The 27,863-nt window shown below is 38.3% G+C and overlaps 1 protein-coding gene across 1 annotated transcript in view; it reads right to left on the bottom strand.

Moving 5' to 3' along the window:
- Window positions 1-297: 297 nt before the first annotated feature.
- CNOT10 (CCR4-NOT transcription complex subunit 10) overlaps window positions 298-27,863 on the bottom strand; it is a 35,035-nt gene continuing 7,469 nt past the window's right edge. Inside the window, exons 4-19 of the mRNA XM_019474472.1 lie at window positions 27,276-27,426; window positions 26,144-26,289; window positions 25,158-25,244; window positions 24,364-24,447; window positions 23,249-23,366; window positions 21,434-21,583; window positions 20,046-20,248; window positions 17,060-17,181; window positions 16,240-16,416; window positions 13,518-13,598; window positions 8,385-8,498; window positions 6,418-6,548; window positions 5,593-5,628; window positions 5,367-5,494; window positions 2,209-2,284; window positions 298-588 (exon numbers count right to left, since the gene is read on the bottom strand). Of these exons, the coding sequence (XP_019330017.1) occupies window positions 434-588; window positions 2,209-2,284; window positions 5,367-5,494; window positions 5,593-5,628; window positions 6,418-6,548; window positions 8,385-8,498; window positions 13,518-13,598; window positions 16,240-16,416; window positions 17,060-17,181; window positions 20,046-20,248; window positions 21,434-21,583; window positions 23,249-23,366; window positions 24,364-24,447; window positions 25,158-25,244; window positions 26,144-26,289; window positions 27,276-27,426 (1,959 nt within the window). The 3' untranslated portion in view covers window positions 298-433. The remainder of the gene's footprint in view (window positions 589-2,208; window positions 2,285-5,366; window positions 5,495-5,592; window positions 5,629-6,417; window positions 6,549-8,384; window positions 8,499-13,517; window positions 13,599-16,239; window positions 16,417-17,059; window positions 17,182-20,045; window positions 20,249-21,433; window positions 21,584-23,248; window positions 23,367-24,363; window positions 24,448-25,157; window positions 25,245-26,143; window positions 26,290-27,275; window positions 27,427-27,863) is intronic.

Raw genomic sequence — 27,863 nt, 5'->3', positions numbered from 1 at the left:
GCAAAAGCCTCTTCTTCAAGGAATGCAAAACTATAGCTCGTATGTGTCAAAACACAGCAGCCATAGACCCTACACTGCACAACAGCTCAACTGCTATTTCAGCAGGGCTTTAGTTCAGGTAAATTGCATTCCCCTTGCAGTCACTTCCCTCCCCTATAGTCTCTTCCAAAAGAGCTGAATTACACACTTTGTTAACCACGTTTTGGTAAGTAAGTAAACTGCCACTCACATTCAAAATGGATACCAACCTCTCTTCCTTTATGAAATAACCTTTACAAACAGCCCCGGCCTGCCTTTTCGTTTACATGTTTTATTAAAAATTTACATAAATGAACACACTCCAGCAATTGGGGTATGCAGGTGTCCTAGGTTAAAAAAATATACAAAAGCCCAAGCCCTCATGGGCAGGGCAGCAGCAGGTTGCAGCACGACCTCACTTCCTTTGAACAGTGGTGAAAGCTGGCATCTGGATGGGCTGGATTGAATGGACTGGCTGAAAAACAGGCTTCTTCCGCATGTCAGAGAGTGTTTTCACAGAAGGGAGAAGCTGGTTTCTCTTGATGATCTGCAGTGCCAGCTGCGTGTTACCTACAAGACAAGTTTCAATTAAAAAAAACCAAAAAAACAAAAAAACCCACCTTTGTATGACTTATGAATCGCTGTTCTCGGAACAGAGCTGACAAGCCAGCCCTGGGCCCAGACCATGTACACTAGCAGTCTTCCTATTCAGTGAAATGCTGACATGGACATTAAAAGTATTAGATAAAAGTAAATGTGAAACAACAGCATTGCTTGATTTCTACCTGTTATTAGCTGGAGACACTGAACTTTTATCTTGGAGCTGGAAGATGCCAGAGCACCTTCTGAATTCCTGAAAGGCACCTCTTCTCTCACTCATCTGCACAGTGAGACCCTAAGTCTCACACAAAATGCCCTCACAATGTGACATTACAGACAGTAATGCAAATGTCAAGGGTGTATATAAAACATGTTTTTAAAACAAGAAATCTGATTTTCAACTGTATGCATGGCCTATCAAATAAATACCAATATAAACGGAAAATTATTCTGTTAAAAATTAAACCTATAAAGTTGTAGGAGAAAACCCGCTAAGTTCTGAAAAGAACATTTCTCCCTCTTATCAAATACTTTTCTTTCACTAAAGTTTTATTTTCAGAAGAGATGCACCGTTTTGTTGCCATTTATAGAACAAAAAATGTTTTTAGCTCCTCTTGGTTATATACTTAGAAGGGGGTAAGAGACGTAAATCCCACTTTCTACTGTCTTCTGCTCTGTACTACTTTGTTGCAGAAAGAAAGGTTTCCAAAATTCCAACTTCGAAACACCTTTATGAGAAAAGCTTTGTAGAAGTCTCAATTCTGAATACAAACGCTCAAGTCCTCTGCCTGCCTGCAATGCAAGACAACTGAAGGGGAACAAGCACACTGAACATTTCACAACACAGATATTAAGCCCCAAGGGGCACAGGTCCGCAACCATGACAGCTTCAATGGTGCAGCTGCCCCAATCTGCTCACACTGCAGAATTCAAGTGCAATCTTTCCAGTTTCCCATTATGTAGAGTTCTTTTTCCCATGCAAACACAGTGAACCTTCAAAAGGAAGGATTTTGGAAGAGAGCTATCGCTATTACAAGCTTTGTTACAGTACTTGCTACATAGCCCTTGACACGGCTTCTTTGGGAAACTTGGATTGCAGTTGTCTTTTCATTAAAAGCCTTTCAAGCCCTCTTTATAGTATAAACCTCACCGAGGGTTTTACTGAGCCTAACCAAGACCACTGCTTTCTGTGCAGAGTATGGAGGATTTCAGCTCGGAAGATGAATGTTTAGGAAGCCTGGAGTGTGTAAGAACAGAACTGCAATAAACAATGGAAATGAAGGTGTGGATACATGGATCCATAGCAGTGTAAAATGGAGACAGGGCCTAAAGGGTGTCATTGAAAATACTGGCACAACTCTATAAAGACTAGGAATGATGACTACCACCCTCCTCCCCTTGTATCCCAAATCTAGGTCGACAGAACATTTCAAAACTTAAGAATTTGTTGTAACATTTTGCCTATGAGGGCTAGCTGTAAACTTCAAGGAAAAATCCAAAATGTTAAAAATACCAAGTTACATTCAACACTGCAGCTTAAATGTTAAATTAGGGATTTTAATGTTGGGGGGGGGGGAATCAATTCCTTACCGTTCTGTAATTCAAGATATACAGCCAGCAGAATAGCCTCTGGAGGGATCTCTTTGGGGTGGATCAGTGAAGCAGCCTTATTGAAAAAGAAACGAGTGGGGAGAGAAAGTGCTTAAGAGAAACATCCAGCTTGAAGAAAGTGCCTCTTGACAAGACTGTCACCATCATCTTAGCTAACAAAAACAAGTAACAATTCATAAACTAAGATAAGATTTTTCAAACTAATACACTCTATTAGGTTTATGCACGCAAGGAGAGACTGAAAGATTGTCTGCCTCACAAGATTGTTTCACACTAATTAGCAGCACCATCTGCTGTGTACTTATGTTAATATGAGTCTGTAATTCTTGGGCCAATCTACTGTTTTCCTGGTGAGTTGTCAGGTGAAGAAGGTAACCGCCACTGCTCCAAAGTTCAGAATACAGAGTTAACAAGGATCATTCACTAGCTTTCCATATGCAAATACTTTTCAGCTATGAAGTCAATGAAGCTGTCTTCTACATTAGCTCCAGATCCAACTCCCTACTCTTGATCTACAGCACACTGGGTACGTGCCATTGACTTAATTTGGCTTGAAGGTCCCTGTGTTCCACCTGACAGGCGTCCTGAGCTGAGAGCCTCCAGAACAACACAGCTCTGCAGAACTGCCTCCAGACGTCCCAGACAGGTCCCTGCTTTCTGTCTCACCAGCTTCTACACTCAGAGTCACCATGTATCGCCAGATTCTGCTTCTCATTCCCTTCAGTTCAAACAGAAGGGCGCTCTGCACTTTTAAATCTAAGTGGGAAAGGGGTGGAGAAAGTAAGGGGATGGGGGGGGGAGAGAAGACAAAAGAGAGAGCAGGCTGCCAGGCCTTTGAAAGGAAAATATTGTTTCCCTCCTCCTTATCCTTTGCCTTCCTTCTTCCAAGGTCACTGAATACCATCATCATACTGGTATTTAAGTACCACACCAGTGGTTCTGCATGGTAATGCCTAGCCATGAATAGAAAGAAAAATGACAAGAGAGAAAGAATTTCTGTCCCAACCTCTGAAACTTACTATTTTCAACTACATTTCAAATGTGAACGTTTGATAATCCTAGTACAAGGATGACTCCCGTGATCTCATTAAGACTGAATCCTGTAAGTCCACCTTTTCTATAAGTGCCCAGTACAGAGGGCAGGAAAAATACACATTTGTCTCTATAAATTTGTGTAATTAAATTGTAAATTGATCCATTTCCTGAGAAAGAGAGGACACATCCGCACAAATGATGACAAGGTAACAGGACTGATTCTGTATCAAAAATGGGTGCAAGAAGATGATTTGCTACAGGGATACCTGGTTGTGGTACCTGGTGTCTGCATCTTTTTACAACAAACAGATGGTAGAGATGCTCCCTCAGAAGAAACCACTTAGTTAACAAACTAAATAAAAATAAGCTGATCTGGCCATCCACTAAACTGTGAAGAAACTGTTCTATACAGTGTTTCACATCTGCCAGTTCAAGATTCAACATCCAGTAGCAACATGGGGTCTTCTGACAGAGGGGGAGTGAGCAGCTCCTGACAGACCTGATCTCACCAGGAGCTCGTACTGGGGACACAGTTTGACCACTAATAACAGAGGATCCTTCTCATCCCTCTATAATCTGCACCCCATAATCCGGAATCGGAACTCTCCTTATGGCATGGTAGGAAGTAGGGAACATGAGAATTACGAAGACTGAAAGACAAAGCAAATCACTTCCCTTAGTCCTTAAAAAAAAAAAAAAACCCCAAACCTGCCCCAAAAACCCCCGCCCCAGCCAAGTTCTGGAAATATCCCGTTCATCAATCCCTGCTTTCTCCCTTCACGCAAAGGTTAGTCTCTGTAAGCACCCTGGCCCTGACCTGCTGTACCACTCTGGCTCAGGAACTCTGAACTGCCACATAAGTTTTGTTGTTTTAGGAAGTCTTTCTCAGGTGCTCTTCAGAATGGATAACTGGTAATTATCCAATTTTAAAGCTACCTTAACAAGCAGTTTTCAGCAATTACCTCAAATGCCCCAGCATTTCAGAACCTAGAATCTCACTCGTAAGTTAAACACTTTGTAATACTTTTTTATTCTGTTGCCCAGTGGGGCCCAACTAGCCATGGGAGCCACGCATCTCGTTTCAGTGAAGGATATGTGCTCTCCGTTGCTTCCCCTCATACAATGTAACTGCACACACAGAGAATAATTAATGTGTGCATACAAAATAATTAATGTGTGGGGCTTCCCAAAAGCACTGGGTTTATTGTAGATGCAGAGACCTACTATACTTCACATCCACAGATGGCCTTACGCTCCTTTGGGCTTTACACGTGTGCTACAGAGCCCAAGCCCAGACACCTGCCCAATCCTAAGAGGCCTCAGGAGGAAAAAGTGCAAGACAACTGCCTTAAGCAGTTGAGAAGAACTTCACAGAAGTTGAACCTGTTCATCTATACAACTACTATGAAGTAAGTATTTGGAAGACTGCTGTTTCGGTTTGCAGCTTGACAATGCATTTGATTAGTCTTCCTGACAGACAGGAATGGCTGCAAAAAGAGACAAATACATCATCATTGAAAGAGATCGGTCCCAGCCATAAGAAGGACCAAATGACACAGGCCAAGTGAAGACAGAGTTTCAAAAGCAGTACTTGAGAATTCTTGGAGCAAGAGGCAGGCAAGAAACATACCTCCAGCAGAATTGTAGTTTGTTCTCACAGCCCTAAAGTTAATAGCTTAGATGGTGAGTTATTAACTGATTAGAAAGAAGTAAACTCAAGGCCCTCGAGAACTTTCTCCTCTGAAAGATAACAATTGCTATTGGACCATTTTAAAAAAAATTAGAAAAAGTGAAATGGCTTCCTAGTCATATTCCACTGTTTTGATACGACTGGGGACACACACACACACACACACACACCCCCCAACCCAAACATGCTTCACATAGTGGTACTGAACTATTTACACAAGTAAGAAATTTGGAATTCCTTTATTTTATGTTACTAATATAGGTTGGTTCATAAAGACAGAAGAGAGCCGCCATCTCAGCAAAGTCTACAAATAAGCCTGTGCTATGAAATCACCAGGATTTGCCATGATCTAAAAGGCACTTTGAAGGAATACCATTTGTCCCTAAAGCTGTCTTGAGATTGTTTTCCATACCTGATGAAGACACTTTCGAGCTTTGTCATATTCACTCCTTAAGCAGTAAGCACTTCCAAGGTTAAACAACATCATTGTTCGTGCAGATGTGACCGAACTAGGATAACACTGTGGGGTCTGCTTGCCAGCTGCAATTAAAAAAAAAAATTTTTTTGTTCTTACACTTTTATTCCAAAATGGCCAAGTAAGTTCCTGTACGCTGCTGAATATGGTGGCTGGTACTTACAAGATTCCATCGCCTCATTCTCTCCTTTGTCAGACCCTACAAAGAAAAAAAAAACAAAACCACAAAACCCATCATGTTCCATGAGCTTTTTGTATTATTTTGAAATAAGCTTTAAAAGATACAAATTTGCTTCTTTCTTCATGGTCTGACATTAAAGAGGGGAAATATATCAGCTTGCTCAAGAGTTTACGCCACTTAAGACTTCCTATCTTTAATGTTTTGCTTTTAGATTTGCAGACGAGTACAGTGAAGTTTAAACTGCAGACACGTCACTGAAATCAGAGCTGCTGTAGAGTTAACTATACAGATGGGCTCTGAAGTATTTTTCTGTTACAGAATACACACTCCCAACTGGAAGCAGTGCAAGATGATTGAGATATAGATTAACTAAGTTCTCCCCACTCTTATCGCTCACTAAATGCGGTAAGTAGACTTCACTGGTACTCCAAAGCCTGGTTTAGAGACTAAAAAGCTGGAAGAGAAGGTATGAAGCCCAAACTTAACCATAATTACACATTTAACAAAAGCAGCATTCAAAGGTTACCTTCAAACAAGCCAGAATGCTACAATGTACAGTTCTATTTATGTTACAGAATTAACCACTTCAAAGGAATGACAAACATGCAAAAGACAAACCAAACACAAAGTAGGAACTAAAGCCAGGAAAACAAAACCACAACAACAAAAGCACAAACAAAAAACCCCCAAACAACCTACGGTCTTAAAACAAGATGTCTTAATCATCATTATATTTGTATATAGAAAGTTACAGCAGGAAGGCAGCTGAAAGCATAACCCGTTCTAATGAAGTGTGGATTTGTTAACCTTGATCCTGCTCATTTGAAGAGATCCCGAGGGAAACATCAGTGACATTCTCGGGGTTCAAGTGAGTGATGGCATCAGATATTCTGTCTAGCGAGATGAGAGCTTCTGCTGCATACAAATGCCCAAGAAACCTACAACAGCAAAGGGTTAGGTACAAATGTCAGCATAACAACCCCCACAATTTGTTATGTAAAACAAACTGAATGCAGTTTTTAACGCGAGCACATGAAAATTAATACTTGAAACACTTGCATGGAAATTAGATTGCTTATAAAGTATTGTCATAATACCCAGTTCTGCCATTTACTGCTTTTAGGCACTAATATTGTGAAAAAAATCTGCACCTGAGTAATGACAATTTATTCATGCACAGGAATTGCCATTCCAGAAAGACAGTACCTTGGTATGGCTTTATCTCAGAGAATTAAAAAAGGAATCCTTACAACAACACCCCAGGATATGGATACATCTATAATTTGAGGCGTTGAGTGACTTTACATTCAATAAAAAAATCAAGCTAATTCTGTAAGATAGCTGCATTTCTAAGGACAGCAACTCTACAGGCTTGTCCATGGGGCACAAACACCTTTCCAACTGCAGGTTTTGCAAAAGAATTAAGCAAGTCTGATGTTTGACATTTGTAGTTCAGCTCAGCTGATCAGCAGCTTTCCTTTTCAGCTTTGGAACAGAAGGAATCCTCTCGATCGAGAGCATAGTTAGCTTGCAAATATTTAATTTGAAACAAAAGTTGAGCAAAAAAGTTCACGCTTGTTCTATGCAGCTGTATACAGCACACTTCAAACTGACTGTATAGTTGGTTGTAATGAATTACAAAACATAAGGTAAAATATCAATCATCCAAAATAACTTCTGCAACTTAGATCCGATACAGCAAATGTAACTTTCTACATGCAATTTGTTTCACTTAAGAAAACAAGAACACTTCAATATTCCCAATCTGCACAAAAGCCTAGTTTCCTGAGACCGAGATACACGGTGCTCTGTCTTTGCAAAAACCTGTTATCTAGTGTTTCTTGCACCACATAATTTTGTGAAGGCAGTGTTACCATTATGTGTTACCTTGCAAACTCCTCTAATATCTTGCTTATACAATGACTGTGCAAAAAGATAAGCTTCTGCAGTAGTTTGAAGCATGGGAGCCATTTTAGAGTATGCTGCCAGCATATAAAAATAAGCACAAGTTAGCTTGCTTTCCACAAGTACATTACCAGTTTTTAAAAATATCATTACTACCATAAAAACCTCTGCTATATTTTATCCTGTGTATGACATAGGAATTAAACGCACAAACAAGGTCAGAAGGACAGGGCTAAAGCTGCCTTTTTTGAATTTGCACACATGTATGAGACCTAGTGGGTAGAAACAGAATGAGCTTTGAATATCTTTCCAAAAAATAGTGCCAAATGAGAACTGAAAAAGAGAAACTGAAGAATGGAACCTATATAAGCAACAGTAGCAGGTGAAGTGACAGTCCTGCACACCCAAGATCTGGTACTCTACTGACTGAGCAAACCTTCCCCTCCGAGGCTGTAGTTTCATAAGTGAGCTTTCAGCAGCATGCTGGCTTGGGCTGATGTTGTCTACCCCCAGCTGCTCATTCCTGCCCCTTGTGCTGTGCCAACACAAGCACGTGCAGCCCCATAGTGAATCAGGACAGAGACCTGACGGTCCTGCCACTGCATGGGACCCATAGCTGGAGATTCAAATAGCAACAAAAGCAGCGATTGATTCCGAATTACATGGAATTCATATACAAACGAGGGGACTCACGTTCCTGCGTGTCAATGAACATTTAGTCAGGGCTTCAACAAGAACAGGAGCGGGCCAAGCAATTCTTTGCATCAGATACAGAATTGGCAAGCAGCTACAGACATTGGAAGCTTCAACTCAGAACTCTCCAGCAAAAAGCAGGGCTGAGAAAGAAGAAATGATCACATCAGACTTACTTAAGAGACCCTGACAGCTTTGGTTGCTGAAGAAGTTTATCTGCGTGATTCAATGCCATAAGGTTATCACCCAAAGCCAGAGCCACGTAAGCACTACACGCAAGTATTGAGCACCTGGAGGGAAAAAAAAAAAAAAAAGGGAAAGAAAAAAAAAGAAAAAAGGGAGGGGGGGGAAAGCCAATATGTTAAAATGGAGAATTCTGTGATTCCAAATGCAGCTGTTAAATTTCCTTCTTGTTAAGTGCTAAAGAAATAAATCATAAATTTTCAATAATGTCTTTGCATCAAACTATGAAGTAAAGGAGCTAGTGTTTTGTTATCTGTGGCCTCAATCGCATCCTCTGAATTAGGAGATATATACATTGTGTTCTACCAGTATAAACCAAGGACCACCATGGTGTGCTCACTAAGATTTTGCAATTTTGACCATAAATAACAGATTAAAAAAAGATGGACCTCACCACATGCGTCATTTTTGTCATGGACAGTCTCCCTTTGTCACCCGCTTTTTATTCTTTTTGCCTTGCACTCTCATTTGTACTTCCCTGCCCTCCCCTTCTCCTGCAGCAAAGGGTAGCAGATTTGTAGATTTCTACAACATACAATCTACAAACACATAGTAGCAATCAATTAAGTTGTAACATATTTCACTCTTACACTGTACAATGTTTGCACACAGGGAGACAATAAATGCTGGAGAATTTGGCATTTCCAGTTTTGTGTTCAATTGAGAGCTGTAATCCACTGCCAAGACTCTGATTGATATGTGGCATTTTGTTGCTGTCACAGTCTATCTTTCCAAAACCACAAAATCTCTGACAGTTCCTGTAATGAAATCTGAACTACTCGCATTTTCCATCTTCAAACAATAACCCCACGTCAGGATGCCATCATTAGGCCAAGCTTCACACTTCCCCCCCTCCCCAAACACAGCACTCGGGGATATTTTCCACTTCGTAAGACATTATTCAGTGCAGGCTGCCTTGTCCTCCGGGCACAAGCTTCTGCCCGCGACACCTTGCTGTGAGCATGGACCCTGTCCTTCCCCAGGGAGGAAGAGTGGATCCTCTTAGTGGGCTCTCACATCGGGAGTGATGGGAGGAGAGCCTTCGACTCTCCCGCCAGTAGGTGGGCTATTACCGCATCAACCTTCTGGCAACTGTCAAGCCCACTTTTGGTCCAGCAATAAGTCATGTAATTCGTGGCAGGACCTGGGGTGCCTTTATTCCCCTTTCCCAGGAGGCATGCTCCTTAATTATGCACAAGCAGGATAAGAAACTTCTCCAGTGTTTCTCCCTACCCCCCACTTCCTCTCCACCGTGCTCAGATGTCACATCAAATCTGAACACGTACAAAAGCTTGAGAAAGGGAGAGGAAAGCTTCCCCAGCTCAAGTCCCAAACCTAAAATATTTCTGAAAGGTTGTGACTGGGGAGGGGAAGGGAACGGGGAGGGGGGGAACCTCTGTAATAACAGCCTGCTTCTAACTAGCCTCTTCTTGTCCCTGCCTCAAGGAAGCGCAGCTTTTAAACCCGCAGAGATGCTAAGCGTCACCAGCTAAATACCCTTAGGCAGAAGTCAAGGCCTGCAGAGTTGGTTGCTACTGCCCTTTACGTCAATGTGTCTTCTATTTCCCACAACTTTTTTTAAAGCCTATTTTTATTTCTGAAAGTGTAAATTTAAACACAAGACGCACTCCAATCACACAATAGGTAAGTCCAGCAAAACTGAAACCTACTCCTCTGTTCTAAGGACTCATCACTCTTTAAGACTTGTAAGAGCTGGCAAGATTCTTCAGCAACAGCTATTTAAAGAAGAGGAAAATATTCAGATTTTCTTCCCTGCAGTACTGTTCTTCAGCACTTGGATCCATTGTTGAGCCGGCTAAACCAAACGCTCAAGAGAGCTGACAGCTAACCGGAGCAGAAGAATTGCACCACAAGGGAAAAGACAAACTAGTTTTTCACCCCGGTCAGGATTCTGACAAAACTCCACGGGTCGCCTTTGAGCACAGCAGACTTCCAGCATCACTGAGCCTCTGCATACCCTAAATAATACTGCCTTTGCAATAGGAAAAAGAAAAATGTTTTTTTAAACTGCCAGATTATGTCAAACAGCCTCCTGTGTAGGTCTGGGCAATAAGATTTGTCAGCCCACACTGACTGCAAGTTTACAGAACCCAAACTCCGCATCTGACTTGGCTTATTTCTCAGGCAAAGGGCGAGCCAGAGCAAATCCAGTTGTTCAAAACTTACTATCAAGGCACCAAAAATGGCACTTCTAAACCATTTAGAGAACATCACTAATCTGAAGTAATTTAAAATAGCTAACTAAGCACAAAAGTGGATATAAGCTATCTACTTTTCATGTGGCAACGCAGACAAAACAATCCAAAATATTAAGAAATACAGAATGCAGACTGTGCTTACTCAATGGGGACATTCAGCACCAGCAAAGGGGAGATGGGGAGAACAACACAGTGGCTGACAGTGAGGAAGAAGAGAGTGAAACAGCTACGGGTGATAATCACTGTAAGCTTGCAGTATCGTGACAGGGCCAAACAGACCACCGCAATCTTTAAGTGGACAAATGAGGCAATACTAGGTGGGTGTGGAAAAGAGACAAGGTATATTGGTGGGCAATGGTGGTCCTTACAGTATTACCTGTGAAATTATTAGCAATGTCAGTGATGCTCCTGCAAATACTAGGATATGCACACTTCAAAAATACATAAATAAAATAAAGCATAACGATGGACTGGAGAGGGCCAATGGAAGAGTCAAAAGAAAGAAAAAATGGTAAAATTGGATCACATGCCTTATAGCAAGGGCTTGAAGTTCAAATCTATTCAGGACAAAGTGGCTGATCAAACTATTCCTTTATCTCTAGCTGCTTTGAAGGGGAAAATTAACAGGGTTGTTCAATCTAGGGAGAAAAAGGCTACAACAAGGTCTGGTGCTATCCATCTCAACTTTTACGATAAAATCCACAAAATTTGCCAAACATAGCACTGTGGTTTACCAGAACTCCTTTACTCTTGATGTATCCTAACAGTGTTGAGTTGTTCTGGCATGGTGAAACATACCACAGGCTGAGCGCAGAGGAATTGGCTTCTTGGAGGATGAGAAGCAAGGAACAGAATTGCTTAGAAGAAACTCAGAAGAAAAATCTGGAGTTTCTACTTCCTATGCATAAATTCTTAGCAACGTTTGGTGTCCTCAGACTTCTGCTCTGCTTTTAAAACCTTGCAACTGAATTACTGCTTATTATGAGAATAGTCTGTTCAACTAATTTGTGCACAAGTACCAAACAATACATGTGACACATAAGCCTTTTCTAGACGGTATTTTTAATTTTTAAGAACTATTTAGGGGCAAACTCAGTCAGTCATTTTAAACTCTTATTAGGATGTGCAACTGGACAAAATCATGCAAAAAAAGCATTTAAGTTGCCCATTTCAGTTCTAGAAGCAATAGAAGTTTGTGACTTAACAGGGAAAAACTGAATTGAATAGACACCTATTCCTCAGGATAATCCTTGCCAACATTCAGAATTTTTTCTTAATTTTCCCTGACTAGACAAGTATTTTAATTTTCTCACTTAGCTCCTTAGTAAGACTACAGGAATATACTAACATTTGAGTACAACGCATTTTGCTTTTCACAACTATCTGCAGAAACCTAGAAATTGTTCTAGCAAAATCACTCTCTAGGGATGTCTAGTCCTCTGGATTTAACCACCAAAGCAAGTACTGCAAAAAAATAAATCAATGCTTTTCCTTTCCTTATATGATGTTCTTTACCAGAAGCAGTGTAATTCTTGCTAAACTGGTAAGTTTTTCCTAACATGTTGTCAGATTTCATCAGTAGATAACAAGAGCCGATTGTAAAAGACAAGACTATGTATTAAAAAAAAAATTTAAAAAAAAAATCACAATGTGACACCATGTAATTTTGACATGTGGCAACCACATTTTCAGACAGGAGGGGAAAAAAAACCCAAAACAAAACAACATAACCAACCCACATCACTGTTTTTAATCCAGTGCTTTCTATTTTGAGTAGCATACTCTTGTACCACTTCAGAATAAATAATCAAGGTCTCAGTAATGTCTCCTCACAGATTCCTGCTAAATTGCTTTTAAACGAATACAAGTAGATACGCTACACGTAGTGGAACAAAGTAAAGGTTAAGCTGGTCATTATAAAAAACACAGGTTACCTGGGGTTAGGGTGGAACAGAGTGTTTACCCAAGAGTTTAAGTGGGAAACTACTGTATGCTTTGTCCATAATGGAAACTTAAAACAGATTTCTTTTTTCTAAACAGGTGCAAGCTTTATAGCGAGAGAGATTTTCAACAGGCTAGCAGCCACCTGAAATAATTAACATTGCCAGCAAATAATAATCTTGTTGGGGAAAAGTAAAGAGGTTCCAGATAACATGATACTTATTTAGACACATGGGAGTTACTCTGGAGAGCACTCAGACTGCTGAACAAGTAGTTTAAGGATCTTTGAGAACACGAAAAAGTCTACAGTCAAATTTTACCTATGTTCTTCCATGGTGAAGAAGTCAAATGCCTGGAAAGAGGCAATTTTGCTTTCTATTTGATGCAAACTATGGATTTACTCCTGCTGAAAGGAGCACCGTTCTTATCTGAAAGCAGCATAGCTGCTTTTACCACTTTCTTCTTTTTCTCCATCCAACAAACATATGATGTTGTGGGGGCTGAATTCCAAACTAGCCTTACCAAGGCCTTAAAGGGAAAAGGTATCATACAGTAATTTCCACCCCTTCCACCAATCACAATAAGCATAGTCAGGCTTTTAGCTTTGTCGTTTATGGGACTTGATCTTTTTCGTTTTGCCCAATATATAATGCCAAGCCTATAATAGTGGGATCCAACACAAACTGATCTACCTCCTGAATTGAAATTCTGGATGATTTCTACTTGTTCAGACTCAAAGCCCAGAAGAAAGGAAGCACAGGCATTTGAAAAAAGGCATCCTTAGATTAACAGCTACAATTCAATGTTGCAAGTGCCTGAAAAAATAAGCTAGCAATGACTCCAGAATCATAGCACAGTTTAAGAGGGGGCTCATTTAGTGGTGAATATTTTACATTATTTACTTGCCTTAAATTTTCTAATTCCTGTTTCTTCAAAGGCGAAGAAGGTGGAGCTGCAATGAATTTATCCCCTTCATGACTTTTATTGCTAGAATAAAAACAGTTTATTAATCATAGGGAGTGACTATAAATAATTAATTAAAAATTCTCAGTGTAATAAGCATTGATATTTATTCACTCCATTTAAAAGGTCAGCAAAAGTTCTATAGCCTAAAAAACAGGGAAATGAAGCTATGCAGAAATTGAGGCACATGCTCTTATCCTAACCGTTCTTTTTGAGAAGGAAGAAGGGGGACATTTTCTGGGAAGGGTTTGACTGACAGACCAAACAACCCACGCCATTCTCCACAGCCTCAAGCTATTTTTGAAGTTTGGTGGAGGACAAGAACTTTAAACTGGAGAGATGCAGAACTCGCTGCATTTGTAGCCTCTCTTCTTTTAGCCTGTAAGAAAAGCAGTAAACTAGTTCTCTCCCTAGACAACTTAAAAAACTAATTTAATAAATATTCTAGAAAGATAATCCACAAAGTGCTACAGCTTCCTTTAGACTTCTAGCTGCCCTTTATTTTTATTATTATTTCAAAATGTCTTTAAAAAAAAAATAAAAAAAACACTTTCTGAAAGTTATGCTTGGCTTTTTTGGGGGAGCAAAGTATTCACTCTATTCAAAAACTATGCAACTTTGCTCTCCAATAAGTTTAAAGACAACCTTCTCTTCAATTCTCATTCCAGGAGGAGGTTAACAGCTGCACCTTGGCAGAGAGAGACACTAAGGTTTAGAAACAATAGATCAAAAAAATCAGAATTGAAACTGAGTGTGTCCACCTAACCAGAACTTTTTCATTGGTGTGGTTTCATATCTGTTTATTACGAACAGGTAACATAACTCCAACTTAGACCTTCGAAACAGATAGCAACAGATTCCAAGGAAAACCTGTACTCAACACTGTTGTAGTGTATATACCTCATGCCTTTGCCAAAAATTAGATTAAAAAAATGCCCTTAACCACTGAAAGTATTCACTGTTTTCTTGTGAATAACAGAAGAATCTGTCTCAGAGTCAGCCTGCTCAATTAGTGGGATTTGCTTCAAAACCATCCTGTTCAATTAGTGTGATTTTCTTCAAATGCCTGTCTTTTACTGTTCTCTTGCAGAGGGTCTCTTGTCAGAAGTAACAAATCCTTGGAGAACCTTTCAGAATATGACACACAAATTCAAGAATAGCCTGCTTTGTTGCTGGATATTTTGAAATTGGCAATGACCACTGGGAGATATGAGGGAGTCTTTTTAGGTTTTGGGTTTTTTTAAGCTGAAGAAGCATCTGGTTTCGAAAGCAGAAGGTAGTAAAGGGTCTTCCTGCACAGGGCGTATTTTCTTTTCCTCACTCCTACAAAACCCAAAAAAAAGCCCACAAAAAAACCAAAACAAAAAAGGAGGTCTCGCCTGCGTATAGGCCACCGTTTTGTTTTCATCATTGCCACTCAGTGGGCCCCATAAGCTTAAAATTGAAGTCTCACTTAAACCAGAGGAGCTTCAGCTCAATGGGCTGCATACAACTTGCCAGGGGAAGTTAATTCACAACCTCAGTAAGCAAAAAAAAAAAAACAAACCACACCTCCCTCCCCGCTGAAGTTTATAAATCATTTGGTCACTTCACAGGAAGGGTTGTCATTAGGAAAAAAGGGTCACAGAGAACAGCCTTCAAATATTGTTGTAGCAGTAGCAGCCACTGACTCCCAGCCCTAGTGTATCCCCAGGCAACCTCAGAATATACGGAGATGTACCTTGTGCCTATGCAGCACAGCACGTGTGCAGTAAATCCTGCCATGTGACAAACGGATCTTATCTTCTTAAAATTTATCTGTACTTGGGTCTGACAAAAACATTGCGTTTTTTCATTACTCTCTAAGTAGTTCAAGTTCTGACATAGCCACTTTTTCCAAATTAGTTATTGTAACTCTTCCCTTCTCAAAACGGTCATTAATGGAAGTGCAGGCTATGGCCAACAGAGTTATTCTTCAAAAGGAAGTTCGGAATGCATCAGGATCAACGCAAAAAATTAAAACACCTTCTTGCTATTTGACATATGTTGCCTACAAGTTACTTTTTCTGAAGTTTTAAGGAGGAAAAAAAAAAGATTTTTCTTAAACTCTTTTTTGTAAAATGCAATTTATTAAGCAATAGCTCCACGCTCCTTTCCTACTTATCTTCTAAATCTAGTTTCCCATTTCTAGTCTAAAACAAACACAACAAAGCATACTAGGGCCTGATGAATGTCAAATCTGATCATGGGGAAGTGTTTACAACTGAGTTGCTAGACATTTATATATTGAATCAAGTACACAGGACACGTGTACACACACACAAAAATCACTGTAACATGTGAAACTTCATTTACAATTAGAGAAATACCGATATGCACTGTGGGAGGGTGTGGGAAAACGTAACATTTGCAGCACAGAAAAAAAGATGGCCAGTAAATAAAAGAATTTCACTGCCTAATTTATTAAAGTTGTTAGGAATCAACTCGGTACTTTATTCTTAAATTAGCATACCAGCAATTAAAACAATGAGCAGCTAAACAATTTCCTTTGATATCCCAACACTGCTAAGAGAATTTACAAATACGGTATTTTTTCTGCTGGCCAACCAGGATAGGTAGCAGACACAGACTGTCAGCCCAGAGTTACTTTGGACAAAAAGAAAGGTTTATATGCAATTCCGTTTACCTGCATGCTTCACTACTTTCACTGTTTTCTGTATTTCCCCCCAGCTGATTAGTAGTTTTAGATCCATTTTCCTGCTTTGGCTCCTGCTGATCTTCTGGCAGCAGCAGCAAAGCATTTCTTAGACAAATCGCTGCAAATTCCATACTGGCTACAGGTATTGCTGAGGACTGCCCATCACTTAAAGAGACACAGAAGTTAGCCAGTGAGTAGCAATCCTACTAAATTAAAAAATAAAAGCAGAGCTCCAGAAAAATCTGAATGCAGAGAAAACTTTATCCTAAAAAAGTTAAATCATGTTTTAATATAACACAATTTATGAAGACGTGTGTATCTTTCTAGTCTTATATATGGAAAGTACACCACGATGCCCAAATAGCGGGCAAATTCAACTACATAATTACATGAAGTTCTCTTGTTTTTCTTGACTTCACTCCCTGAAGTTTTACGACAGAGCAACTAGATTCTTCCTGCACTTTTCTGAAGTAGATTACTGAAAATACATATTTTTAAGTGAGAAAAAGAGGACGGATTTCGCTAACTGGAAATAAAAATTTCAGATAAATCAATTTGAATCTTTAATGGCCTTCTTAGTTACAATGAATACACAGTTAAGCCCTCTGCTGGCCATCATAGAAGAGGCATCCAAATGATGTTTAAGTAAGACTCCTCAAGCATTTTAGCATGCCTCTTTCTTCACTACATTAATAATTCCAAAGTGAACAGTTATTCCATGACAGTTTTAAAAACTCCTGATAAACAGATACCCATCCTTAACAAAGCTATGATAACAAAATAAAGAGCCCATGGAAAACATACTTACTTATAAACGACATTCTGTATTGACTGGGATGCTAGGACTATCTTACGGTGGTAGCCTTGACCTACTATAGATTGCACAATTCCCTTTTTGCTGGGAAGACCTTTAGTCTCTTGTTCTGATGTCTAAAAGGAGAAAAAAAAAAAAGGACTAAAATATCAAGTCTGTTGAATGAGAGCTTGACAAAATAAGTGAAAGCTGGAAGACAACTTTGAACGCTGCTAAAATGTAAGAATTAATAGTTTATGTGGGTACAGTTTTAAATCGTAAGTACCATGAAGGACCAGGCACCTTCTATTGTCTTTGTGTTGCAGAGGGATTTTACTGCACACAGCGTAACCACAGATTAGTTGTGACAGCTTGTCTGATAGCCTACTGACCTAGTTTCTCCTCTGTTTTGAAAGCAAGAGAACAATGAACCAAGTAGTATTAAAAGAACTGCTAGGATATCTAGAAAGAAATCATATGATCAGCCAAATAATAATCAGAATTGGCACTGTAATGCTTGCCATCTTCTCTCCCTGCTTACACAGCATTCAAAACGCTCTCTGAAAAAGCTGCTCTCAAGCCATTCCCTGGGGAGCATAAAGCTGAACAACAACATATGCAAAGTTACATTAAATTAACCAGTTTAACGGATTTTTGAGTATGCAGACATTGTGGGGGTCAAACGAACTTAAAGCACCCCAATTGTCAGTCCCAAGAATTATCTCTACACCATGTTTACTGGGGTTTGTTTGTTTTACCATGAGCCATCTTAACAACTTTGTTGGTAAGTTAAGTTAGTGATGAAGAGTTGCGGTTGTAAGGAAAAATTTATCCTAGATCTGTATTTTAAATATCTATCACTTTTCAGAAAATTTATCGGAATCTATTGTGAAGAATATTGACATTATAATGGCACTTACTGTCATAGTGATTAGTGATGAAGAGTTGCGGTTGTGAGGAAAAAATTATCCTTATTTTTAAAAGAACTGCTAGGATATCTAGAAAGAAATCATATGATCAGCCAAATAATAATCAGATGGCACTGTATAATGCTTGCCATCTTCTCTCCCTGCTTACACAGCATTCAAAATGCTCTCTGAAAAAGCTGCTCTCAAGCCATTCCCTGGGGAGCATAAAGCTGAACAACAACATATGCAAAGTTACATTAAATTAACCAGTTTAACGGATTTTTGAGTATGCAGACATTGTGGGGGTCAAACGAACTTAAAGCACCCCAATTGTCAGTCCCAAGAATTATCTCTACACCATGTTTACTGGGGTTTGTTTGTTTTACCATGAGCCATCTTAACAACTTTGTTGGTAAGTTAAGTTAGTGATGAAGAGTTGCGGTTGTAAGGAAAAATTTATCCTAGATCTGTATTTTAAATATCTATCACTTTTCAGAAAATTTATCGGAATCTATTGTGAAGAATATTGACATTATAATGGCACTTACTGTCAAATAGAAAAAAAAACCCTACATACAGCTAATTTGGATATGAAGAATATATTTTGAAAAATGCATTTTAAAAAAGTGCAGAAAGGGAATAATCTTCCATCTCTATTTTATGAACTGAAATACCAAAGCAGATGGAAGTTAACTTCAGTGAAATTACTTTTCTGTATGGTGCTCAGAACATAAATATGGATCCATACTTAGATATCAAGGAATATTATTGCAAATTGAGTTACAAGGTCAAAATAAACACACTATCGATTTTAGGGCCTCACTTGTCATGTTGCAAATCTATCTTATAACAACACTGTCCTTGTAAACAGAAGCCTAGCTTTGTTTTTTGCCACAAACCCCATCCTAATCCAGTCTCCCATACCCAGCTTTCCACTAGAGACAATCAGCTGTGTCTTCTTTATCTATGTGTGACTTTTAACCAGTAGGATAGACACAGAAACTGCAAAATGAGTATGAAGAAAGCTGTTCTTCCTGCATTTGCTGTGCTTTATAAAACTAAGTACTCGGAACTATCTGACAACAGCTAGCACATACGCAATCAAAGTCAGTCCCGTTTTGACACAACACTCTTGAAACTTCAATGCTGTGCCTGTGAAATGGGGATATAAGCAAACCTCTCTTATAAAGCTACAAAGCTGTGAATATCTATCTTAAATTTTCTGAAATAGACATGCCAAAATAATGAGTACCATTGAAATTCCCAAAGGGAACGTTACATATTTTGTATTTGGAAGGATTTGGATAGTGTGCAGTAAATAAAGGCACAGAGGCCACCCAGAGAGGGAAAACAGAGATAATTCAGAGGGGGGGAATAGAGTCAATATAGCCATTTGTTTAACTAATCCCATATTAATATCCATAAATAGTAAGTCAAACTATTAATGTTAGTGTCTACATTTTAAGTAGAGAGCATTCACTACAGTAAGAACATACTGCTTCCTGTTATAAAGTGATGCATCATTAGATAATAATACAAGTTTCTTTCCAAATAATATCTCTACGTTTATTTCCAAAATTATTTCAAGACAAAGTAAGGTAAACCATCAGACGACTTGGAGAAATCTAATGTGCTTCAAACCACTTCAGGATTACCCATTCAGATTATGAGTTGGAATGCCAAAGGGGTGTGATGGTAAATTGCCAAAACAAAATCATGCTTAACCAGTCTCTCCAGCAAAAAACTTGCAACTTTACAGAAGAGCAGCTCTAACAAACGCTTACTTGCTTTTGTTTCATCTCATGCCAATCTTTCGAATAGTCTACTCAAATTCTTCTGATCTTAGAAAAGTCAATTAAACACTGGGTCTCCAGACACTGTTTCTATGGTGGTATTCCTCCACCTGGTGCAGCTTCAGATTAAACACGCAAACACACATAGACACAAAAATAATTAATCTGGACTTACACAGAAGTGTTGCAACATTAGGCCTTTAAAATGCATAGTTCAACTCAAGGTATTATTTCTTCCTTTCTGTGATCACATGTATTTCATAACTACAATCAAAATAAGGAATTTGCAAATCTACTTACCCCTTTATTGGCAGCAATGCAGCATTCTGCTATTCTCAGCCAAAGACGAGGGTTTGAGTGATAAACCTGGACTGCTTCAATCAGGCATTCAAAGGCAGCTAAGGGTCTCCCAATATGCAGGAGCTGAATTCCACAATTGTAGAGCAACTCATACCGTTTGTTAGTCAGTAGCGTACACATGGGTCTCCCTGAAAATTTTTTACCTGCAGAGAAGGATTACATCATATCGGATGTGCAGCTCAGGAGAGCAGAAACCATAACTCTGGGAGGAGGAGGGAGGCTGTGGGAAACACCCAAAAGCTACCAAAAAACCCCTTCATCGCAGAAATTCACTAGCCTCCCTCTGTAAATAAATTCCTTCCACATCAAAGCTGATACCAAAGAAAAATTAATTGTATTCTTAATAAAGGATGAAGTACATTAAATGCTAACCACTTATGTTCTTTGTCACTCAAGCTAAATGTTGTATAATAATATGAAATCCCAAATTTAAGAATACACATCTTTGTTACTCTCATAAATTCCAGAAGAAAACCACTTTCCTGTTAGCAAGCATAAAAATATTTTCTGTCTTCACACTAGTACCTAAGACTGCACTTAGGTACAGGGCCAGGGGAGGAATAGGAAAAACAATAAAATGCATGATAGTAAATAGATTTTAAAGAAAACAAGTGAAAAAAATTATCACTTCATCATGAAATCATTTACTTCGAAGAGAAAAAAACCTTAAGTATTATTAATCAGAGCAAGAAAACTTATTATAATGTTTATTTTCTTGTCTTTTGTATACTTACAACAGAAGTAGATGGATAAAACTAACCATAAAACCAAACAATAGATGGACATTTCTCATACAAGTCTGGGAATTGTTCAGTAAGAGAGTTTGAGAAATACACCATCTTCCAAATGCTAATTTAACAGTCTTGCACTTCACACTTTCTACATCTTCCAAGTTAAAAAAAAAAAAGACAAAAAACAAACAAAAAAAAACGCTACACATCCTTCAAGTCCTGATGATTCTACCTGCTGTCAGCAGGACTATAAATAACATCTTTAATGATGCGTAATAGGCCACAAAAACTTTATTTTGTCCTATCTCCCTGACTGATGGTCAAAGACTATAAACAAGAGAGAAGTAATTGCCCCAACCCCATGGCATGTCAAATAAAACATCAAAAAAAGAACATATTTCATCATCATCTATTTCTGGCAAGAGCAACTATACTCTGAAATCAAGTTACAATCAAAATTCTCACCCTCCTTATCCTGTCCCCTGCAAAGAGATGGAACAGGAATTTTGCTGATAATTACTGAAAGCTTCTATCCTCTATTTTCTTGATTCGCCCACCCCTCTTCCACCATCTATTTTCATCTCTTAAAAGTCTTACCTGGATCTGAGCTGCCAGTTCCTAGCTGTGCACACGCATTATCATTTTCTTGCAAGGCTTTTTTGAAGTAAAAAATTCCTAAATTGTGCTTTCCCATTGCGAAGTGGATGCAGCCAAGATTGTTCCAGAACATACACCTTAAGCATTCACCTGAGAGAACAGCAAAAGACCACTTTCGTAAACTGAAAAATGCCACTGAGCCCATAAAATGCTCCCACCACTCTCTCATGGGTCAGCATATTATGGTAGTTTATTAAACATGTTCTTCAGCGAGATGTTCATGGATTATACAGTTATGTCCCTGCCTCACAAGCATTTTAATAACCTGCATTTCTCTATACCATTCTAGTTCTCTTGGGCAGTTGACCTGAAATGACCTATATATAAGCAGCCACAGATTTCCAGCTCTTAGGCACCATATTCTAGGAGAGCCAGGTATAAAGCCAGTTTGACAGATTGCAAGTTGAAGTAAGTTCACTTGGAGGTTTTCGTAGAACTTGGCATGCAAGCACTTCAAGTTTTCTAACAGATGGCTCTTGTAAAAAGGAAATTCTCAAATGATGTTACCTGCCTAAGTTTTATAAAAAAACCAAATATGTTAACCTAACCATACAAGCAGGAAATGCACTCTCCTTCCTAAATATATCATGTTCAGGTAACACTGTAAGAAGTTCTTTCTAAATAATACAGGACAGATAATTAAACTTTTGACTTATCTGCTGGTACTTGAAGCTCTACAGTGTTACCATTGATAAAAAAGAAAAAAGGAAAAAAAAACCCCCACCACCCTAAAAATCCAAACAACCAAGAAACAGACCATTAGCAAATCAACCAGCATTATTTTAATCGTAACCTAGAAAGACTATTAAAATTTAATTATTAAAAATAAAAACTTATTTTGAATGTTTTCTATGAATCTTATCTGTAAATACAGAAGTTGAAAAAATTTACTGTCTTGTGGTATTTCGCAGGGCCAACTCTGCAACTTCTATCATCTAATTGTTATCTATGCAGCAATATCTATTAGATAAAAGATCTTACAGCACAAGAAATTAAGAGTACTACCATAAAACCAGCATTGAACAAAGTAGTAAAGAAATTCAGTAGCTTTACAGTACAAGTATTTTTTGAAATCCTAATGCGCTACTGACACAAGACACAGCTTTCTCTCTGGATTTTTCAACTGATGTTTTAAACAGTCAACTAAAATCTGAAATATATTTAAATAATACCGTATACAGTGAGTGTATATATACACAGTGTATATATTTATAGCATATAAATAACTTCTATATCTAAAAAAAGTTTACATACTTATGTGCTGTTATATCTCTGTACATGTGTACATATATACACTTTCTAGATATAAAAGCAACTTAAAATGGCATACAATAGAAGTCAAACCTTAACACTTCATGAAACGTTTGCATTTCCCCCACAATAATCATTACAACTGCTATAGTCTCCTCTGAGTACAATCTGAAATCTCATTTCTAGATCTAGGACGTTGCCTTTCGTTTCATGTCTTGATTTAGAGACCCAAATATAAGCCTTGCAAATATTACATTTACACCTTCACAAATCCATTTTCTTAGACAACTGCTGCATTGTCTAGAAGAACGTTCAATGAAAAACACAACAGTGTTACGTGAAGGAGCACAATAAGAAAGATGAAAACATACACAGCATATAAATCCATGACATTCAGGGCCTACTCCCTTAAGTAATCATTAATATGCTTAAAATTAATATCAATGAGTAGTCTTATTACACTACACATTTAAGTACTTGCAGGATGAAGATTTTCTATTTTACCTGTTTTCATGAAGCCTGGATGTTCAGCAATGTTTGCACTGTTTAGAAGTTTCACTGCTTTACGATAATTGCCCCTCAAATACTCAAAATTGCTTTTAAGAAAGAGAGAAGGAGCTGACTGTGAAGGAGAAAACAATAGTTAATTATCTCGTTTTATGACTTCTCCTGCTAGTGTTAAATCACTCCACAAACAGCTTGCCCCTGCTGCCATTTTAAAAGCACATGGGCTTAGGCCTTAATACTTTCATGAAGTAGCATTTCTTTGTTGAACACATGATTAACACTCACCTCCTCCAAACTACAAAACTATATACACTTTTTGTTACTGCTCTAAAACCCAACATTATGCTAGAGAACTCTGTCATGGCAATGGCTAAGCGCAGAGGATCTCTTTTTTGTTTAAGAGGATCTTTCTCCAACCTGTCTTCTAGTACACTCCTCCCCATGCTTCCCTCCCTGTGGAGTTCAACAACTTCCTCCTGGGCTGTGATCTTCCTGGTCTGCCAACAGAGACCTCACGATCCAGAAGGATTTCTGTCAAACTAGCAGCTGTTGAGACTGGCAACAAAAGGGAAGTGCTCTCCTCCCATTCCCTGCTCCTCAGTTAATGTAGAATTTATCTGGGACGGTGGACGTAATTCTGAGTTGAGAACTCCTATATAAAAAAAGAAACTGCTTTCTAGCAAGAGGTAAGCCTCCAAAAAACTCCAACAAAAAGAAAAAAAAAAACAAACAAAAAAACTGAGTACCCCAGTATTAATCTTTTATGAACTGGTTTAAACTACCAATGACATCAGAAGTTTGTAATTCCCTTTACATTTACAGTAAACTAAAACTTGTTCTGCGCTGCTTAAATTATGAAGCAAACTGACTCTGTTTTGGTATCATTAACAATAAAGTGCATTTTTCTGAGCAACTGAAAACAGCGTAAATAAGAAAATTCTGCATTAATTACACTTACAGAAAAGAGATTACAAATCCAACTGACTACATAAAGCATTATTTCAGACACTCATCCTCAATAAGACCTTTCTTTGTAAAGAAAGTTAGCAAATGCAGTTTTAAGATAGAGAACAGGTCTAGATTAGAAAAACAATAGCCTTAAGAATACTTACATTCCCAGCTGTATTCATAACAGACTTGATCTCCCTTTTGCATGCTTTTAGTGACTTCATCTGGATATAGGCTCTCACCTTATACTGTTAAAAAATTAAATTTGTTAAATAAAAGACAATAACTTGTGCAGGTTTGCAAGATGAACCATACCTAGAGATTTATTACAGAATATTTTATATACATCTTAAAAATAGGTAGTAAAAAGCTGTTCAAAAAGCCTTCCTAAAAAAGAAATTCTATTCAGACTTTCAACAAATGTATAGGCTTCATATTTACAGTAAGCAGATGCACATTTTGTTCAATGGTCAACAGCTACTCTATATTCAAACACTGAGATACTAGCACTTAGAATGTCAAACTAATTAAAATAATCTAAGATCTTAATCCCAGACATTTACCTATTAAACTGAAAACACTGATAAGTGAATGCTGATAGAGAAGCATTTTGTTTCTTCATATATTTTCCCCACAGAACAGTACAATGAAATAGAACCTCAGCTGATTTAGACTGTTGGAGGTCTAACAGATATAAACTCAGTGCAGCTAACTGCAGTTTAAAAAAATTATGATAAACTGCAGGGATTGAAATTGAGGATTTTTTGTGTTAGGTCAGTTTTTCCTGTACATGGATCTCATAAAAAGGAAGCGTTAGGTAAATTCATTCTTTTGTTTTACAATTCAAGGAGAGACAGAGTATCACAATTCATGCTGAAATAGATTTGAAGTAGATGGCACTTGGTTTTAAGAAAAACTTGAACTGATGTTCCTGTATAAATCATATGCAGACACTTACCTGATGTATCTTAGATTTAGCAACTTCTATTAAAGCTCCACTTTCAGCTTTTTGATTTGAGGAATCTTTATTTGTATTATTACCTGACTGAGCATCAAACAAAAAAAAAAAAGTGTTACTAACAGTCACATTTTAAATTCAGTTTACAGATTCTTTCATAAGCTATTTTTATCACTCACATGAAGAAGAAAAATAAGTATTTAATAGTCAAGAAATACACATCCCACTAAATACTATAACTTGAGCTTAACAATCAAAATCCAAGAACAACCACACCAGCCTACAAAGAGCAGAATTCTACATTAACATTAGTGTTACACCATGTTGCTCTGCAGTTGAGTATTTTAAGAATTTTTACCCAGACAGATGATACGCACATTCTAGAGTCTCTCTTTAATATTTTCTTCAGTAGAATTACTAAATACTTAAAGATAAAATATTTTAAGTGTGACATTCCATCAACAGGAAAAGACAGAAGTGTCCTCTTTTCACTTCCAAGCCACTACTCATTCTACTGATTTTTCCAAAAGACACATACAAAAGATTTCATTTGAAAGTATGCCTCATACTTTCAGATACTATGTTAAAAAGATGCTTGATTTCCCATACTACAGTACGCAGTTGCAATTCCTCTCTGACACCAACTTCCCTTTCAAACTTAGGGTCTCATATGGTCATAATCCAAGACAAACAAGGAAAATTATGTGTATTTGACCCTGAAGACAACTGTCTTTCCAATGCAAGACTCTGACTTAAGAAATACTTCTTAGCTCCCTGTGAGTAAGAGAAAAGGGTGGAAGAGAGGGAAATAAACAGCTGCTGTATGCAATTAACTCAGTTACTAACGTGTCTAAGTTGCTGTCTGAAGTTACAGGTGATCTAACATAGTTTTATAATTCCAAAGTATTTTAAAAGAGTAATTTTGAATTGAGTTAAAGCATGCTTCTGCTAAAGACTTAGTGGCATTCATATGATTTTAAGCTTACCTCATTTTTTCCATTCTTGCTGTTATTGTTGCCCTGTGAAATCATTTTTTCCAGAACAGCAAGCAGATGCAAGGCTTTCTCAGCTTGGTAAGTTAGCAGGTATAAGTCTACAAGCAAGAAGCACACAGCCTGGGCAAACTTCTCTTCTGTATAAAGCAAAGAAGTAAAAATGATTTTACAGCTCTAATACCTATCCTTCCGAACACGACTGAAGAAAAAGAATTGACTATAAAGTGCATCTATGCAACATTATGAGAAAAATATAGTACAGAAGAAAAAAAAATGCAGACATCTACACAATGCAGATAAGTACATATACTGAAAAAAAAAGGTAATTCATTCAAATGGCATCAGCATAAAAGCATAGACTAAGGACAGCTTAACATGTATTTCGTATTTATAGATTTTGAGAATTGGTCTAAGCAGATCAGCACCAAAGTTCCAGTGTCTAAATAGACAGATGGAGCCATATGCATATGTAGAATCCCATAGAATTTGAAAGGATTCCGTACAAACACATCTCTGCTTGGCTGGCTTCACAGAGTAAGTCCGAAATAGGCACACTGAAAACTGGGAGGAGCTGAAGGAGAAACACGGTAGCGTTTACTTAATTTATTGAGACACACACACATACATCCTTCAGCCTTGTCACCTCTAAAATTCAACAAGGATTATGAAGTTATTTCATACAAGTATGGCAATTCCACTACACAGGGTGCCGTACCTCATAAAAGCTGGAGACTTTATATTCAGATATGAGCACATACAATTATATATGACCTAATGCAGGTTTTTAAAAAAGTGAGTGCCCTGACAAATACACACCCACCCATGAAGCTGTATGATGACTCAAAATACTAGATTTTAAATCATTTAATTAGCTTGTTAATTAGCTTTTTAGAGTTGTCAAAAATCCATTTCAGTTTCATACTTGTCTGCTAAATGTCTCTGAAGTACTTTCCCCCCAGATCCAATTGTTGTCCTCGATATAAGTAAAACACGTTCTTCATTCCTAAGCCTATCTACTTTTTTAGAACCATATTAGGCAGATTTACAAATCACTTGTCTGATAGCGAGACTGATCTTTTCTGTAGTTACTGCATGAACAAAACTCTTCTTTCTGTCTACATACCGAAAGGCTCTATAAACTGGTACAGCTTCTCCCCAACTGATATAGCTTCAGTATACTGACGCAGATGATACAAAATAACAGCTTGATTGTAGTACAGCATACTATTTTCAACATCATCTAAACCATCCATCTCTTCAACAGCAGAGTGAACCTGAAAAAAACCCACCTCATTTCATTAAACTTTCAATACCTAGGTGTCCTGGTTTCAGCTGAGATAGAGTTAATTTTCTTCCTAGTAGCTGGTACAGTGCTGTGTTTTGGATTTAGGATGAGAATAATGTTGATAACACACCGATGTTTTAGTTGTTGCTAAGTAGTGCTTACACTAGTCAAGGACTTTTCAGCTTCCCCTGCTCTACCGACTGAGAAGGCTGGAGGTGCACAAGAAGCCGGGAGGGGGCACAGCCAGGACAGCTGACCCAAACTGGCCCCAGGGACATTCCATACCATGTGATGTCATGCTCAGTACATAAACGGGGGTAAAGCTGGCCGGGGGGTTGCTGCTCGGGGACTGGCTGGGCATCGGTCGGAAGGTGCTGAGCAACTGCACTGTGCATCACTTATTTTGTATATTCTTTTATCATTATT

Source organism: Aptenodytes forsteri, unplaced genomic scaffold (assembly GCF_000699145.1).
Source record: "Aptenodytes forsteri isolate BGI_AS27 unplaced genomic scaffold, ASM69914v1 Scaffold9, whole genome shotgun sequence".
Lineage (NCBI taxonomy): Eukaryota > Metazoa > Chordata > Aves > Sphenisciformes > Spheniscidae > Aptenodytes > Aptenodytes forsteri.
The sequence above is the reverse complement of the archived record's forward strand: the minus strand, read 5'-3'. Positions and strand labels throughout refer to the sequence as shown.